This window comes from Polyodon spathula, chromosome 21 (genome assembly GCF_017654505.1).
Source record: "Polyodon spathula isolate WHYD16114869_AA chromosome 21, ASM1765450v1, whole genome shotgun sequence".
In the NCBI taxonomy this organism is placed as follows: Eukaryota; Metazoa; Chordata; class Actinopteri; order Acipenseriformes; family Polyodontidae; genus Polyodon; species Polyodon spathula.
In genome coordinates this window covers 14,665,581-14,679,405 of record NC_054554.1, presented here as the reverse complement: position 1 = coordinate 14,679,405, position 13,825 = coordinate 14,665,581, and the positions used below count along the sequence as shown (strand labels likewise).

Genomic DNA, 13,825 nt, shown 5'->3' with positions numbered 1-13,825 from the left:
ACAATGGAAATCAAATATTGTTCGGAAAGTTCTTCCCAACACTGTTGCAGAAGTTCCCAAAAATATGTTGTGCTTGTAGGTTGCTTTGCTTTCACCCTTCTGTCCAATTCATCTCAAACCAGCTCGATGGGTTTTAAGTCTGGAGACTGTGCTGGCCATTCCATGATTTGAAGCCTACCAGATTGTTCTTTTCTTCCAGGATAGTTACTCTTCTTACTAGGCCTAGGATTCTTACTAGGCCATTTCAGAACCTTGATTTTAGTCATCTTTAACTATTCTGAAGTAAATTTTGATGTCTTGTTGGAACATCCAGTTATGCTTTAACCAAGTTTTGTAGCAGAGGGTTTCAGGTGATTGGCCAGGTGATTTTGGTATGGTATGGAGTCCATTTTACCATGTATTGGAACTACATTTACTGTGCTATTAGAGGAAAACAGCCCCATAGAAGGATATTACCACCTCCATGCCTGACAGTATGTTTTTTTACAACTATCAGCATTACCAAATAGCTTGATTTTTGTTTCATCACTCACAACTCATATTCATCATTCAAATGGTGCTTGCAAACTTTAAGTGATTGTCCTTGTGAAGTTTTCCTAAGAGTGGCTTTTTTCTTGGCCTCCCACCATTAGACCTTCACTATGCAGTACATAACCTATGGTTGAAATGGAAACCTCAGTCCCACGTGTAGCCAATTCACTTTGAATATCTGTGTCATTAACCACTTCAACTCCAGATGTAACAATGAAACCCCTTCCCAGGTATCAGATTTTAATAATAATAATAATAATAATAATAATAATAATAATAATAATAATAATAATAATAATGTTTTCAAACCCATAATTGCTATAAAATGTTAACATATTATGAATAAAATACAAATAAATGACCTAAACTGTGTATTTCACTAACCCTTTATGCTCCTGTGTACTACATATCCATGTTCAATATATTTTATATGTTTTGCTTGAACAATGAAAACAAAAACGCTACTAATAACACTAATAAAAATAATAATCAGTAAATAGTTATCATCAAATACAAATCAATCAACATCAAAACGTGTGCCATTATTGACTTGCTCTGTGCCATTCATTGAAATGTTCAATGCAACAGAACCCGGGGTTGTCTTCGCAACCACTGCACATTTTTCTTGTGTCCTTTCTTTTGTTTTTATTTTCGCAGCAGACCCTGCACCTTTTTTGCAGCCTCTGCTTCCCTTGTGATTGAGGGATAGTCACAAATGCTTGTACAGGGCTACTATGTGCAGGCATTGTGATGGATTTGGCTGCTGCAGACGCCTGCTTCATTGCCTTGTACCCAGTATTATGTTTTCATAGTATTTCGTCACAGCACCGTAAAAGGTAACCAAGGAACGGAATTTACCCTCCCCCTCTGAAAGCCGATACAGCACTCTACTGTTCAGCATTATCTGAGACATGAAGTGACTGCCTAGTTTTTTTAACCAGGCAGACTTTTTCTGCTAGGATCATATGGCTCCAAGTCCTGATCACACGCATCCACGGCTTCCATCAGTTTGTTGTACTTTTCAATGTGGAATGGCTTTTTGAAAAATACTGTTGCTCCTCCAGTGACAACACAGGTCTTTTCTACAAAACCAGCTGTGTACTTTGTAGTGAGTACATTCACGTCCTTTTGTTGTGCCACCTCACCAACAATAAATCGGTTTCTAACAAAACGTTCCTGTCCTTTGTCCAGCTTTACTTCAGTTACATCCTTTGGTACACCTCTGTTGGTTCGAATAGTCAAGGTGCTAGTCTTGTAGACATGTACCAGTTATCAACAATAATTGGTTAGGTACATGTTCAGTACTCTCAAGTTCCACGGCAAGTGCAAAATCAAATGATGGAGGACTGGCATGATGGTAGGGATCAGTAATAAACACCCAGGCCCTTGCTGTTCTTGGCTCCACATCCTCTTCATCATCATCACTGAGTGTTAAGTTAGCATCAATGTCGCAGGTATCAAAATCCTTAGAACTTACTTCGAAATCTTCATCACTCCCTTTGTCGCTCTCCACATACGTTGCCATGTTTAGCTTTTGCTAAACACTATATAAACTACAACTAAACAAGTAAAACTAATAACACTATATATACTTGTAAAAGTTTAATGGCTTCCCGCAATATATCTCAGTCTTTTCCCCTGACTTTCATTGCACATTCCACAATACCAGCACTGCCTTAGGGAATGAAACCTGAAATGATAGACTGAGAAACCGCTCATAGAATTCAATGGGAAACTAGATGTACACACCTATGGCATAGTACTGTAAGTGGGTTTTCATTTGACGTACAGTATGTGCGTACATCATTGTGTTGAAGTGGTTAACCTTCATCATAATTCTTCTACTTGTTCTTGGTGAAAGAACCTTCTTTCTTCTAGACCGAGGGCGTGTTGTGACAGTACCATGAGTATCGTACTTCTTAATAATAGAAACAGTAGTTGAAATTGGGATACTCAAATGCTTGGAAATAGTCTTGTATCTTTCTCCAGCTTTATGACAATAAAATAATTTTCTGCCTATGGTCTTCATGTAGATCTTTACTTTTTCCCCATATTGACTTATTAGTAATGACAGCAAACATCCTATGCCTAACCCTTTTATACTCTATAAGAATGTTCACCTACAATCTAGCATTTTCTAGATTTTTCTAGAATTCGGTTCTGCATTATCATATTGAAATTTCTTTTGCAAAAAACTTTTTTCTTCATCCATAAAAGCAAAACTTTTGCTACAAAAGATTTTTCCTAAAATTCTTTGTTTTCGTGAAATTCCTAGAAATTATAAATTATAAACTTTTGACTCCAACTGTATCTATAGGTCATTGTCGGGTATCATTGTTTAAAAAAAGTAACCATAACAAATACTTGACTTAAAGAGTAGGGGATAGGAAAGTAGTGGGATTCTGAAATATAGCATGACCCGAAATAACTGACGGCACTGGTGGCAACTGACGCAATGCCTCTCAAATAAAAAAAAATAACTTACGGCAAAAGCTGCCTATATGACCACCCGCCATTGCTGCTGGTGTTGACAGACAACCCATTCACAAACTTGCTCAGCATCAGCTGGCCCGTTCTGTCACAATTCAATTGAATTCTGTCTGTCATCCTGTGAGAGAATGATTCATTATCATGATGTATTATTGTTGCCATTCTTTTTACTGTGCACCTCCCAGCACTAAACCATGAGAAAGAGATACTGTTTCTTTGGTTAATGACAGGCAAACAGAGGGAAGGATACTTTGACTGAGCTCAATATGACTGTGCCTGTTAGTGTCACACTGTGATGTCAAAAACATATAAAAAGAAAGAAGGAAGAGCTGTCTAAAGCAGCAGCTAAGTGTTCTAGGATGTATCTAATATTCAGGTAAGAAATGGGTGCGCAACAATTTGTCCTGACAATAATAATAATAATAATATTATTGTGAACTTACATGTACATCAAGTACTGCAGAATATGTTAAGAGCCACTTGTACAGTTTGCATTCCACTGGGTTTGGATCATTTAGGCTTTTAACAAAAAATATCAAAAAGCAGAGGGTTTTCAGGCCATTTCCTTGGCAGCTGCAATTTTAATTTGTTTTCGATGCTTTGTAATCCGCTATTTCACATACATGTGAATATCCTTCAAGTGATGTAGACTTATTTAAATTATAGCCTAGTAAAAAAAAATAACACATGTATAACGTATACCAAATTACACTTAATCACATTATATGATCATATATGGTATAAGGAGATCTGATTATGTGCTTAAAATTGCAATACTTTAATATGCAGTGGTGCAATACACATTCACATTATACATTCCTAATTTATATAGACATTTCAATGACCGTTGCTGTTTTGTAATTCGGTGTTATTCCACCCAAAACATCAACACTAAATTCACTATAACAAAACTGTAAAGCCTTTGCAACTGTAAAGTTCAAGAACTGTGAAACTATGTAGGGCCTTATGCAATAAATAATGGTGTGGTAAGAGAAACCCATACTGCTCTATTCACTAATATAATAATATGCACGAATAAGGCGAGCTAAATGATCGATTTGCCTGTCATCATAGCATGCAAACTGCTGCATGCGTTACGCACCCTTTATTTTAGTATATGGGCACTCCAAAGGACAGGTAGCCCGGCTCTCACTTTGTCAGAATGACAGCGACCAAGGAGACAGCAGCCAGCACCAGCTACATTTTCAGTGGGTCTCCGTAGGATGATGCAGATTTCTGGGGACCCACTCAATTCCTAAACTAGACCCTTAATTTAAATGATAATTTGCTTAATTAGGCTTTTTAATTGTTTTCAGCTCTTAAACAGTTGCAGAGTTCAAGTTACTTATAAAATGTTATAGCTAACTTGAAATCTGCAGCTGTTTAAGAGCTGAAAACAATTAAGTAAAGTATCAGTTCAATTAAGGGTCTAGTTAAAGAGTGATTAAAAAAAACTAAAAAAAAACAAGTGCTCTGGCTTTTCTGTGCTGTACCACATCATGGATAGTTATTACTTTGTTACTTGTTTGATAATGTGGGCAATAATCCTTACACTATCAGTGCACTAGAGTGGTCATTTTGAAAAGGCTTTGAAACAGACTTTAAAGTTTTAAGTTTAAAAAGTTGTCAGGATGTGAAAAATGAAAAGAAAAAAATACAAGTACGTTATTGAAACAGCTGCAGCAACACGTGAGGACGTGTAACCCTATATATATTTTTTGAACCCTGCTACTTTTTAAATGTTGTTAATAGGCTAATTGGCTAATAGGTTAATTGTTCCTGGGTAGTAAGTGTTATTTCCTAATTGCTTATGTCTCAAAAGTATAGAAAATGGCTATTATTCCCCACAAACTTTGCTTTTGTGACCAGGACAGTGACATTTCAAAATATCACTATTTCCAATGGGAGAACGGGCAAACGTGTGTCTTTTCGTTCACATAAAGTCAGAAAAAAACAACATATGAATCCAAATTAACATGTATTTATACTAAAGTAATACAAAAATGACTACAAAAGATGTAGAAGTGAGTATTTTTACGAGATTTACGATTATACTGTAAATTTACGTAAAAAAAAAAAAAAAAAAAAAAAAAAGCCCGTTTTCCCATTGGAAATAGTGATATTTTGAAATATCACTGTTCTGGTCACAAAAGCAAAGTTTGTGGGGAATAATAGCCATTTTCTATACTTTTGAGGCATAAGCAATTAGGAAATAACACTTACTACCCAGGAACAAAAATTGTGTTACATAGTGAAATCAATAACTATGCACACTGGAATTCTCTGAGGGAAACAATCAACCTCTTTAATGTAAACCCATTGAGGCCAGCTAATGTAATTAGCTTCGAACTGTTTGTTCAGCATATTCAGTAGCACATTTGTATTTAATTCTTGGAGACAATTTCTGTCCTAATTAATAGATCATGTAAAACACAGGGAAATTGTGTCAAGCAAAACTAAAACTGGGCCAAAGTTGGTGAGAGGCTGGCAAGCTCTGTTTTGTTAATTTGTTTCAAGGGCTTTGATGAGACTTAAATTGAGCTGAGCAAAATTCTATTTTTATATTTAACGAATAATGAAATGGACAGCATATTAAGATGAAGACAACAGCTCCAATGATATGCTGACAGTCTTTCTCATCTTTTCTGTTAATATTATGGAATTAAGTAGTTTAGCACTTCTCCATGAGAAGAAGTGGAATTAATAGATTTTGACCTGGTTTAACTGAGATAAGGGCGCTGTGTTACTTTAAAGCGATAATGACATATGCACCTGCAGCTAACACAATCAGCACCTTTTGTAAGTTTCAGGTAAGCTTTATCTATTGAACATTCAGTATTCATTAGAATTACACATTTTATGATTTCCATGTAATTGCAGTGCAATTACTCTGAACTGATGTATCGTTATACATGTGGTGTCGCTTTGGAGCTGCACAGATTTGTATCCCATCAATTCAAATTACAAGACAGTGTGGAGGGAAGATTCAGCGCCACTATATTCTTGTTTGTTAGTGCAAGTTGAGATTAATAAGGTAGACAAACTCACATAACTGTGTTAAATACGGCCAATATTGCAGCGCAGGAATTTTAACCTTGTATTTGAAGGTACAGTATATAGTCTTTGGAATTATTTAAGCAATAGGATTGTTTCACTCAGGGGCTTCACATTTTACAGTGGGTGATTTTGCCCCTATTTATTAATAGAGCAATTTCTATTAGTTCTTAACACACAAGTTATTATACTCCTAGATTAGTACAGCTATGGCCAAAGTTTTGCATCACCCAGAATTTTAAGATTGCAACATCATTTAAAATAAATAAATAAAATACATTAACATAATTTCCATCTTTTCTTATGTAATCAAAGAAACTGCAAAATGAAATCGCAAAAGTCTACCGGAAGCACAATAGTAGTGTATTTCAATTTAGATTTTTCAGATTATGTTTTTATTTTTCCATTAAATATATATAAAACTAAAAAGTGGTATGTAATTCAATATTTTAATGCAACATTATTCAGCAGGTTTCATTTGACTTTATGAAGCAACATGAGTTAATTCTGTAGGGTGGTGTAAAACCTTTGGCCACAGCCATTAGTAAGCCCCAGCATCATCTTACGCTCAGCAATGTATTGCCAGCAATAAAAATGGAAAATTCATCCAAAGTAGCTGATCACTAGATGGCGCTGGCTTTTATGTTTGCAAAGACACTTTGGCTGACCTGGCGTAGGATACATATGTTTATAGCAGGAAACTAGAATTGAGGAGAAACTCCTGAACTCAGGAAAAATCTCCTCAGCACAATAAGAACCACTATGAAAAGGTAAGGGAACAGTAAAAACAAGTTACTTCCTCCAAATGAAACAATATACTTCATCTTGTTTTTCACTGAGTGTAATGTGTTTATTGAATACAGATTGGGACCCCACGATAACAAATCGATAATATTGTAACAAAATATTCAAAATAAATCAAATATTCCATGAAATTAAAAAGTGTCTTGTGTGTGTGTGTGTGTGTGTGTGTGTGTGTGTGTGTGTGTGTGTGTGTGTATATATATATATATATATATATATATATATATATATATATATATATATATAAAAGGTAATATCTTTGTTCTTACATTAGACACAACAACGAAGTTTCTATGACTCTTATACGCTGAGAGCAAACATTTGAAAGAATACTGACACTTGTTTATGTACTCTAGTTGTCATTGGACGAAACAATTTACATAAAGTATGTATAATAAAATGAACTCTTTTTGATTATTATAATAAAAATGATTGTAATATATAAAAAATTTTATTTAGATATATATATATAAAAAAAAACAAATGACAAATGAAAAAATGCAGTACGTTCAGCAGACGTCACAGAAAAAAAAAGCAAAAAACTAACGACTCAGGATTACGGCTACCTAGAATCGAGCTGCATACACTAGGTTACTTTGTAAAGTCCAACATGTTTATTCAAAAACGGTGGTAATCTTACGGTTGAAAAAAATTCTCTGCTGCAGCAATTATTAGAGATCTTTTAAATTCATTTTGGACACTCACAAAATGTTCACTCGCTTAACAATATCAGTTGAGATCTCCTAGGATACTAAACCCGCCCGGATGCCCATATCTACCATTCATTAAGCAGAGCCCAGAGTAGTTATTGGCTGTTGTTAAATGTCAATCAATAAATCCTGTCCAGTTTTTTTTTTTTTTAATTTTTTTACAAGCTTAGAATCAGATTAGGAACCTGGACCAATACAGTGTTGAAAGAGCCCAAGAGCAACAGCCAGTGACAGCATTGGCCGGTCATCCACATTATTGTCTGATTTTGTCGGTCAATGAAGTCATTAAGATCACTGGTCAGGCAGTGACAACACTGTCAGTACTAGGTGGTCAATGTTGAAACAATCATAAATACAACTACTAAATATACTTGAGGTAAAAAAAAAAAAAAAAAAAAAAAAAAAAAAAAAAAAAAAGCAACCCCTATATATTTTAGAATACTTCATTGCTTTATTCAACAAAATGTATAAAATATTTAAAAGAACAAACTTTACATATTTATATTAACAACGATGCATATGCCATTTTAGAAACTATTGACTATCAATTTATAACAAACATCTCTATAAATAAAATACATTTTCAACTATTATTTCTAAATAAGAGAAGAACAGATACAATACACACGTCACTGAAAATAGAAGAACTGCTTAGTAGCAAATATGAAATGGGAAAATGTCTCAAACTCAAAAGATGTATTTACAAGAACGAGAAAAGTAACAAAAAATATGTATGCTTTGAAACACAATACCAGTAAAACTGTAAAAACAGATTATTAGCAGATTAGTCAACTGGGGAAAAAAATTAATAAATAAATAAATAAATAATAATCCCGAGAATCAAAATGCTGTATAAAATCAATATTTGTTTAAACATCCAGAAATATCCGGACCCCCTAAAATATATACTTTAATCCCAAAAATAACTGGGGGGGGGGGGATCAATGCAAAAAGAAAAGGCTCAGTCTCACCGGTAATCCAAATCGAGAACGATGATTTTTCAGGAGATAACATTCTTGTTGATCATGGCTTAGGAATGAAGTTCCACAGCAGGGCAGGTGTACACAGTAATAACACAGCTGCATTGTAGTGTTTTGGTTGCTATGTATAGCTTTATGTGTCTTTCCATAAGTTATACTGACTGAATTACAATGGATTACAATCTTTAGAAGCATTACCCAGGACGTGTTTTTTATAGGGACATACTCCTAATAGAAAACCAAAATTTTACTTTCTTTCTGTGTACCTTTTTCTTTAAAAAATAATATTGCCTGGCCAGGCTTACTGCTGCTAAGAATAAGAGACAGCAGGTGGAACACTTATTGTCCCACATTATGAGGCTATATTGCTATATATATATATATATATATATATATATATATATATATATATATATATATATATATATATATATATATTATATATGCGATATCTAATGGTATTATTTGTAATAGATTTGTAATGACAAATTCTATATGAACTACAATCTACTAGGTCTTTATTTTTGTAATTAAAATAGCAGTACATGGGTGAAACAAGGTCCTGGTTTGGGGGACCAGTGGGTCATTATCCTTAATAAAGCAGTCCATAATACATATTGGTCATATTAGGCACTGTAGCTGTTAAGAAGGAATTGAGTCTTTTTAAATAATGATAGCCATTTGAAAATAAGATACATGTCTCCATATTAATACAGGAAAGTGCAGCTTGGTAGCAAAGTGGGAGGCAAAGTTAGTGGGCAGTGCAAAAGAATACCAATACAGATCTTGTACCAGTTCAATAACAGATGCCTTCTATAGAATTAAGGAAAAGTCTAGTTTACTTTAAGAGACCAGGCAAAGGAAAAAGTCTTAGATGAAGAAGAGCTTTGAATAACAAAGGAAAAAATTCAGATCTTGTCCCATTAGAATCACGGGGGGGCAACATAAACAGCTGTACAAGCCTGAAGAAATTGAATTACTCAAAGTAACAGTATGTTGACAGTAGATTAGGCTAAAGAAATGAGTAAGGTGCTCCATGCTCTTCAAGACTGCATTCTCACAGGAACTGGTGCTCCTCTCATTTGAGTGACAAGAAGTTACTACAGGCAATAATATCGGATCAAAGTCTGAGAAGTGCTTGGGAAATGTGAAACCCGTGAATCTCAAAAAGTAGAGTTTCAATGCTAAAAAATACCAAAACCATCAGCTGTTAAGCAACATGCAAATTCCAATGTCGCACAGCTATACAAAATCACCACCTGAGGAACGTTCTTTTACATTGCAGAAAATCTTCCTATGTCCATGTGATTTATTGTACAGCTCCAGAATCAACACTGTAAAGATCCATGGCTCTTAAACCCAAGAGGTGAACAGCACAAGAGTCTAGTGAATTAGCCCGCTGAACTATCTAGCCCCAAGACGCAATTTTCCATGTCATCAAATGAAAGTGGATTTGTGACATTGCTTCATTAAGTTATGTAAGATAAATTAAACTGGTCCCTACTTCTAATGTAGTCATCTTTTGATCCCACTTTAAAAGCATTAGTATTCATTTTATTCTCACTACCACATCCACAATCCCTATCCACAAAGTTCTAAAAAGACTGTTTTGTTTATGATAGAGGAAATAAAGTTTGATATTCATGAAACTGTTATACACCATTGCTGGTTTTAACAACTGTTTACAAAGGTTTTATGCATCCAAAATTGTAATTATTGTATTACATTGTTCATTCTATAACTCAGAATATAAAGCTCTGTGAAGAGGACTATTACATTAACTGTTTTAATGTAGTTTCAAATGTATTTAATGTATTCTTTTTTCCCTTATTTATTTATTTATTTATTTATTTATTTATTTTTTATTAAGCGGTTCTGGGTTATGTTGCTCCAGTATTGTCATAGTTTTTCTCCATGTCAGTCTTTACCTGGCTCTAAGCTTGCTTGGAGCTTACCTGGCGATCCACTGAAGTCAAGAAAAGTGACAATTCACATTTGAAATAAGCTACCCAACCTACTCCACATATATATTGAGAAAGATCCAGCAAAGTTGAAGTATCTCACTGTCGCATGATTTGAATGGAATGAGGATGTTTTTTTCAGTGCCAGGCAGTTAGGATTGTCTAGGCAAGCTCATAAAGTTAAAGATGGGTTGTGGTGGGGTGCCCCACCCCTGTGCCTATGTTTGTGTTATTGTTGGTGTGTATTTATATAGGTACACAGGGTATAAATTGGGGTATGTAGTATGAATGTTGTTAAAATGTATATTTGTATTTAGGCAACGGGGATTGCACAATCACTTCACATGCAGATACAATCTGTATTAGGATATGAGCATGGGGATTGCACCAATTAATTCACGTGGGGGATTCAAGTGAATGATTAATTAATAATTGAATACCGGCACAGCTGTATATATAGATACACAAATCACTTGGGGTTGGGTGTTCAGAGTGGAGAACAGGAGTAGAGAGAGAGGAGGTAAATCTGTAAACTAAAGTAAACAATTGCTACTCGTACTGGCTTTAAACCAGCATGATACTTAGTTGTTGTTAGTGTTTTGTTTTCTCTGTTTGGGTTATCCAACAAGACATTTTGTTTGTTCAGTGTTTTGTTTTCTGTTTAAACCTTTTTTCAATAAACTGGTGCAACAACTCAATTCACTCACCACTCTGTGTCCTTTTCTGGCCTGATGCAACCACCAGCCATTCTGATCACATGGATATAGAAAAAAAATATTACAACTCAATATTGGAGCTACAGAACCACTTGGAATCATAAGATAAATAAATAAATAAATAACTGTAAAGACTGGATTAGAATCCATTACTCTGTATTGTATTTATGGAGGGGGGGTTTACTTGTTAACATTTGATATGTTTATGTCTATACTGCTGAATTGTGTCTTTCACATTTTGAATTGCTGCCACTGGCGGAACCTCTCTGAAAATGAAACTTTCTAGTCTCATGTGAGTAATATTCTGGTTAAACCCTGGTTAAACCTGCTTAAATAAATACAATACACAAATAAATACAGCTCAAAAGATATGTGTAAACACCCCCCGCTCCCTCTGTTAATCTTAATATCCCACCCACCCTCAGGTAATATCCAGCGAGATGCCGGACAACGCTTTGTTCAAACTCACAGGAAAAGGAGCTGATCAGGAGCCCAAAGGCATCTTCTACATCAACAAGAACACTGGGGAGGTGCTGGTCAGCAGATCCCTTGACCGCGAGAGAATTGCCTTCTATCATGTGAGTACTTCCTCTACATGGACATGAGAAGAGATGTGAGGCTGGATAGCTGTATATTTGTGATTGGGTACACCCCGCTCCTGTGTGCATATGTATTATTTTGTATTTGTATTTGTATTTGTTATATTATTATTATTATTATTATTATTATTATTATTATTATTATTATTATTATTATTATTATTATTTAAAATGTATTGTTTGTGTGTAAAAACACACCATTTTATTGTTATTATTTAGCCTGGATGTGGTTAAAATGCCCTATCCAAATAAAATCATGGGAATGCGCAGTCAACAGCAAGTGATGATTGACAAACTGGTTGTGACCACATTTATGAGAAACCCTGTAATTAACAGCCAGTTAATGCCTCGACCACAATATAAAAGCAAGCAGCTTTGGCTGAACATGGTTTGTGTGTTCAGAAGCAGAATGAGACATGAGTGAAAGAGAAAATAAAAAACGTAATCATTACAATTGCTACTCGTAATAGGTTTATACCAGCGCAATACTTGTGTGTTCCGTGTCTGTTTGCCTGTCTGATTTGGCCAACATGCCATTTTGTTTAGTGTGCAGTGTTTTGTTTTGTTAAATCGATGGATTTATAATAAATCGGCACAATAGTGCATTCACTCACATTTATTGTTTGTCTACTTCCTGGCCTGACATCACCACCAGCCAGCCTGGCCACAGTATTGTACCTACATTGTGCAGTCAAAACCACGCTTCAACCTACATTGTCATAATAATTAATTCCTTACCTGTTTAGTTTGGATGTTCTGTAGGGGAAGGATATCGGTGTTGGACAGGTTCCAGTGCGCAACACCTGTGGCCTAAGGTGCATGGTGCAATGCTAATATGCTTAAGAACATAAGAACAAAAGAAAGTTTACAAACGAGAGGAGGCCATTCGGCCCATCTTGCTCGTTTGGTTGTTAGTAGCTTATTGATCCCAGAATCTCATCAAGCAGCTTCTTGAAGGATCCCAGGGTGTCAGCTTCAACAACATTACTGGGGAGTTGATTCCAGACCCTCACAATTCTTTGTGTAAAAAAGTGCCTCCTATTTTCTGTTCTGAATGCCCCTTTGTCTAATCTCCATTTGTGACCCCTGGTTCTTGTTTCTTTTTTCAGGCTGAAAAAAATCCCTTGGGTCGACACTGTCAATACCTTTTAGAATTTTGAATGCTTGAATTAGGTTGCCACGTAGTCTTCTTTGTTCAAGACTGAACAGATTCAATTATTTTAGCCTGTCTGCATATGTCATGCCTTTTAAGCCCGGAATAATTCTGGTCGCTCTTCTTTGCACTCTTTCTAGAGAAGCAATATCTTTTTTATAGTGAGGTGACCAGAACTGCACACAATATTCAAGATGAGGTCTTACTAGTGCATTGTACAGTTTTAACATTACTTCCCTTGATTTAAATTCAACACTTTTCACAATGTACTGAGCATCTTGTTAGTCTTTTTTATAGCTTCCCCACATTGTCTAGATGAAGACATTTCTGAGTCAACAAAAACTCCTAGGTCTTTTTCATAGATTCCTTCTCCAATTTCAGTATCTCCCATATGATATTGATAATGTACATTTTTATTTCCTGCGTGCAGTACCTTACACTTTTCTCTATTAAATGTCATTTGCCATGTGTCTGCCCAGTTCTGAATCTTGTCTCGATCATTTTGAATGACCTTTGCTGCTACAACAGTGTTTGCCACTCCTCCTACTTTTGTGCCATCTGCAAATTTAACAAGTTTGCTTACTATACCAGAATCTAAATCATTAATGTAGATTAGGAACAGCAGAGGACCTAATACTGATCCCTGTGGTACACCACTGCTTACCACACTCCATTCTGAGGTTTTTCCTCTAATCAGTACTTTGTTTTCTACATGTTAACCACTCCCTAATCCATGTACATGTGTTTCCTTGAATTCCAACTGCGTTCAGTTTGAGAATTAATCTTTTGTGCGGGACTTTGTCAAAGCTTTCTGGAAATCTAAATAA

The 13,825-nt window shown here is 35.2% G+C and overlaps 1 protein-coding gene across 2 annotated transcripts in view; it reads left to right on the top strand.

The window, feature by feature from the left end:
* LOC121295995 (cadherin-13-like) overlaps positions 1-13,825 on the top strand; it is a 620,407-nt gene that overhangs the window by 296,559 nt on the left and 310,023 nt on the right. The window contains exons 5-6 of one of the 2 annotated variants that reach the window (XM_041221111.1): positions 11,533-11,538; positions 11,672-11,824. In XM_041221111.1, the coding sequence (XP_041077045.1) occupies positions 11,533-11,538; positions 11,672-11,824 (159 nt within the window). The remainder of the gene's footprint in view (positions 1-11,532; positions 11,539-11,671; positions 11,825-13,825) is intronic. The other variant, XM_041221112.1, reaches the window with a different exon arrangement.